The following is a 4,962-nucleotide window of genomic DNA, read 5'->3' as shown; positions in this document are numbered from 1 at the left end:
TAGCAAATCTGAGGCTCTACCCTAGGCTGGATGAGAATCTGCATTTGAACAAGATGCTCCCAGAAGCTTCCTGCACACTTTAAAGTTTGAGAGCCGCCGCCTCAGGACACCCCAGCATGCACGGTAGAGGCGCCCGCAAACCCCCACTCTGGTGGTTCCAGAACGTTAATTTTACAATCTCCCTGGAGTGGGTCCAAAGCAAAGTTTTATGTGATATGATTACACAAGGTGAATTGTCCTGGATCTGTTTAATGAAACAGAGACTGTGTTTAATGATTCTCTGGGGAATTAAGTACAGTTAAGCTATTAATCAGCCCCGGTTCCCCGCCACGACAAGACGGAGCGGAGGGTGGCCAGCCGGTGGCCCCCTGGGCCGTGGCGACAGTTCCGGCCGGAACCAGCACTCATTACCAATGGTCCACGGCTCAGCGGGTCTTTATTACCCGAGTTGAAGGCAGACATCAATTACTGGAAATCCTGGGCTAATTGAGGGCTTTTGTTTTTAATTTTTGTTCTTCTTACAATGAAGTAATTTAGGAGTTTCAAGTGAAGAGGCTGTGCCATGAGAGTGGGCGTGGAGCGGGGACGAGAGGGGCGGGCAACTCCCGACGCCAGACACCTCCGAACTCGGGGACTCCTGGGAAGCTCTCACCCACAGGGAGGGTAGGTGCGTGCCTGCGCCATGCTGGCACCAACACAGGATCGCTGTCAGGGTCTGGCACTTACCCAGCCGCTGGGCCCACGCAGGCAAGCCACTCCACTCCCTCCGCACAGCACGTCCAGGCTATCGGTCTTGGCGCGCCATCATTTTGCAGGTGGGTAAACTGAGGCTCGAGGAGACGGAGGAGCATCTCCCAGCATGCAGCGAGTCTGGAGAGGAGCTGGGGGTTGAGCCCTGGCGGGCTGTCTCGAGTCCCACGTCTTACACAGCACCCAGAGGGAGACTAGAATCTAGGGCGAGGACAGTGGGGCTGATGGTCAGCTCAGGAGCTGCTAGGGTTTGCTACAAGGGTTTGCTAGGAGGGCAGGAGCTCAGGCTGGGGTAGCCGTGGGTTCGAATCCAGCCTTGGATGCCCAAGGTGTGGTTTTGGCTTCATGCTCTGACCCTCCCTTTTCCAGGTGCAGCTAGTAATCCCACTTCCCTGGCTACTTCTGAGCACTGCATGAGAAACAGACATCCCCATTCTATCCTCCAGCCAGCTCCTCAGACTTGGGAGCTGGTGTCCCAGGGAGGTTTGTAGTCAACAGGGTGCGAGTTCACACCATCCTACCTGCATTCAAAGATGGGGGTGGGGGGCTTCCTGGTAGTGCAAGGGGTTAAGTCTCAGCACTATGAAGCTATGGGCAGCCACTGCAGCACGAGTTTGATCCCGGCCAGGGAGGTGACCTCTCTGTCTCACCCGCTGCTCCCCTCAGTAGTGGATTTCAGTCAGTCTGCTTGTTCTGCTCCCCACTCTGTCTCTGGTGAGTCCTCTCACCCCTATGCCTCTGGCCTATATGCATAAATAAAATAAATTTTAAAAGAAAAGGGGGGGGGGCTCCCACCACCAGGCCCGCAGGTCCTGCCTTGTCCTGCAGGCCCAGCCCGAAGCCTTCTCCAGCAGCCACAAAGGTGAGAAGAGGCCAAGCCTGGCAGCCGGGATCTGGGGCTCCATCCACCTGGCTTTTGCCCTGGAACAGCAGTGGGGTCGTGGACTGTTGGGGATGCTGTGAAGTGACTCAGGAGTGGAAAAATTCTAAAACAGAGCAAAGCAGACTAGATGCCCTGGATTTTTTTCTAATCACTTAGACGCATCTGGTCTTAACCCATTATAACAGTACGGGCCCAATTAACCAGATACATTGTAAATAATCTATTTTAAGGATAAAAACTATCCTTGTCACCCACATAAATATAACCCAAACAGCCCTGGCGCTCCAGCCGGGCAGTGGGGGGCGGGAGCTTCACCGCAGATTCTTTTGTGTTCTGCACAGAAACGGGAGCCCTTTATCACATTGCTCTATGGACTTGGGGATTTCAATTTAATTCAGCAACCATTTACTGAGCCCCCACTGGGTGCAAGGCAGCAGCAGAGAGTGGGGTGATGCTGCTGGTGATTGGGATGGGGCCCAGAATCAGACAGGCTTGGTCTGGGGAGTGCTTCCCTGCTGTGTGACCTTGGGCAAGTCACTTCACCTCTGAGCCTCAGTTTCCTCCCTGGTCCTTTCCCTTGTGGGTAATCACTAGGATTAAGTGAGATAATGGGTGTCCATCCCCCCAGCTGGGGACAAGGATGCGGTTAAGAACCCGTCCTGACTTTCCTACAACCTTGGGAGACCCACTGACTTTTGTTCCAGATGGAGCAGAGTGGGGTTGAGGGGGGTGTGTGTGTGTGGGGGGGGGTCTCTACACCTCAGTTTCTTCATCTATGGAATGAAGATAACAATGATACCTACTTCAGAAAGCTGTAAGGAATAGTGAAATGAATAGCTATCAGAGCATCATTCTACATGCTGTATATTACTATACATGCAATAAAATACAGGAATACAGTAACCCCTGTGGGTGTAGGGCTGTGTAGGTCTTGTGGCAACAGGGTGTTAGTCTTGCCCAGCGAGAAGGAAGGGCTGTGCATACTGCAGGCGAGGCAGCCGCGCTGGGGTGCGGGCACCCCAGAACCTGGCCGTCTACCAGAAGCTAGTGGCGCCCTCTGCCGCGCCACCTGACCTGCCTCCTCCTCTGACTGGGTCCCCTCCTCTCTCCACAGAGTGGCCCGAGTTTGTGAGGAACTACGCCCCCTGGTGGGCCACCCACACGCTGGACTGGCTCAAGTTCGGCAAGAAGGTGCTGGTGGTGCACTTTGAGGACCTGAAGCAGGACCTCTTCGTCCAGCTGGGCCGGATGGTCAGCCTGCTGGGAGTGGCTGTCAGGGAGGACCGGCTACTTTGCGTGGAGAGCCAGAAGGACGGCAACTTCAAGCGCTCGGGGCTCCGGAAGCTGGAGTACGACCCCTACACGGTGGACATGAAGAAGACCATCTCCGCCTACATCAAGATGGTAGACGCGGCCCTCAAAGGGAGGAACCTCACGGGGGTTCCCGACGACTACTACCCCAGATGATGCGGCAGAAGGCGGGGGAAGGCTGGGTGTCCTGACCAAACAGGGCCTGAGACTCAAGAGGCCCGGGGGGACCCTCACCCATCTGTCATCCCTTTGGTTTGGGGACAACCCCCTTGGCTGCTTTTGCCTTCCGTAAGTTTCCTGCATGACAGAGGGAGCTCAAGAGAAGAGATTGTCCAGGTACTCCCCACCCTAACCTCACCCTTGGAAATGCAGAGGGCCACTGGTTTGCGGAGTTCCAGCCACATGAACCCCCTTCTGTCTCCCTCCTGTCTGCCCCCACCACTTTGGGTTCCCCTGGAGAGAGGAAGTGCTGCAGCCCCGTGGGTGCCCCCTGCAGGTGTGGAGGACCTTGATGCAGGAGCTAAAGGGACTTGTAAGAAAAGGGGCCAGGGTGGCTCTTCCCTTCTGGGCTGACCTGGAGCGCCTTCCCGTCCCTTCTCCGCCCAGGAAGCCATGCACTAAGCTTATCCAGGTCGCCTCCCTCTGAAGGTTGCTGGGAAGTTTCTCCTTAGGTATCTGACATTCTGGGTGGGGGCGGAAGGAAACAGTGCTCATGGCTAATTGGCACCACGTGTGGGGGCCACCGGCATCAGCAGCCCACCCCAGGTCACTCTCCTTTTCCTCCCACATTGTCCCAGGTCATCTTGGGGTTCCAGAACCCACTTCCAGGGGTTCCTTAGGCACCAACAGTTATCCCAGCAAGGTGGCCCTGCAGAGAGCACAGAGCCTCAGTCAGACCGAGAGCCCCAGTGACGCACCTCTCCACGGCGCCCAACAGCGGCCTTGAGCACCCTGCTGACTTCCATGGGTTCCTGTGCCTCCTGGTGGGACAGGGCACCAAGTCAGGCGGGCCACAGCCGGAAAGAGACCCCTTCATCATAACCCCCCAGGGCTGCTTTGGGGGCCCTTGAAGGAGCCGGATGAATGGGATGGCTTTTCCTTTTCATGCAAATGCTGCTTTCTTGATGCCGAGACCTCAAACCAAAGGATTTCCAAGGACCCGCGTCACTGATGCCCTGGAAAGCTCGGAGCCTCTCTCCCATCTCTGCCTCCGCCTTGGCCGCCAGGGGCCGCTCATCGGCCCCACGGCGCCTGCACCGGCCCCACCGTGTAGAGGCAAAAGCCATAAGTCATAGCTCTTGCTCTCTGTCTAGAGCAGCCCACCCCAACAGTCCCTCTGAAGCCTTGGGGTGCAGGTCAGTGCTCGTTCCCAAATAGCCAAGAGACGATGGAGAAGGCGAGTGTAAAGAGATATATTTTTTTAAGAGGAATATGACTAGTGCATTCCCCCCTTGGGGCCTGGCGTGGGAAGAGAAGGCCGAGGGACGGGACCTTGGCTCTCTTCCCGGACCCTCTCACCTGCAGGGTCTGGGCCACCCGGGCCAGCCAGGGGGCTCTGAATGTATTTTGTACCGTGTTTCTTCCCCTGGGCAAATTTCTAGTCTTCTTCAGGAGGCCGAGGAGGGCTTGGCCTTCCCGCCTTCAAGGTCAGCTTTCTCTGGGGGACTCTTGGCCCCAGAGCGGGGCCAGTGCTTTGCAAGTGGCCACTTCCGGCCACACGCCTGTCTGAAGATTCCTCAGGTCAACACCATCATTAAAAGCAAGTTTTATTGAAAATTCTACCCTGTGGTACAGCGTTGTATGAGGCCGGCTCACAAGCGGGGGGCGGGGGGGTTCGTGTGTGAGAGTGAGCGTGTGTGCCTGAGTGTGTGTCAGTGCACATGGGTATGTGCGTATGCAGCGTGAATGTGTGTGCATGTGTGTGAGTGTGTGTGAGACTCCCCAAGTGTGCCGTGCACTCGCAAGGGCAGATGGGACGCTGGTGAGAGCCCAGGAGGCAGAGGAGCTGGCTGCTTTGT

At 56.4% G+C, this 4,962-nt stretch overlaps 1 protein-coding gene across 1 annotated transcript in view; it reads left to right on the top strand.

Annotated features, from left to right (window-relative positions):
• WSCD2 (WSC domain containing 2) overlaps positions 1-4,715 on the top strand; it is a 113,401-nt gene extending 108,686 nt beyond the window's left edge. The window contains exon 9 of the mRNA XM_004690968.2: positions 2,748-4,715. Within this exon, the coding sequence (XP_004691025.1) occupies positions 2,748-3,100 (353 nt within the window). The 3' untranslated portion in view covers positions 3,101-4,715. The remainder of the gene's footprint in view (positions 1-2,747) is intronic.
• Positions 4,716-4,962: the final 247 nt, after the last annotated feature.

Source organism: Condylura cristata, unplaced genomic scaffold (assembly GCF_000260355.1).
Source record: "Condylura cristata isolate star-nosed mole 26May11 unplaced genomic scaffold, ConCri1.0 scaffold00029, whole genome shotgun sequence".
NCBI classification, from domain to species: Eukaryota; Metazoa; Chordata; class Mammalia; order Eulipotyphla; family Talpidae; genus Condylura; species Condylura cristata.
Note: the sequence above shows the minus strand (reverse complement) of the source record. Positions and strands in the feature narration are given on the sequence as shown.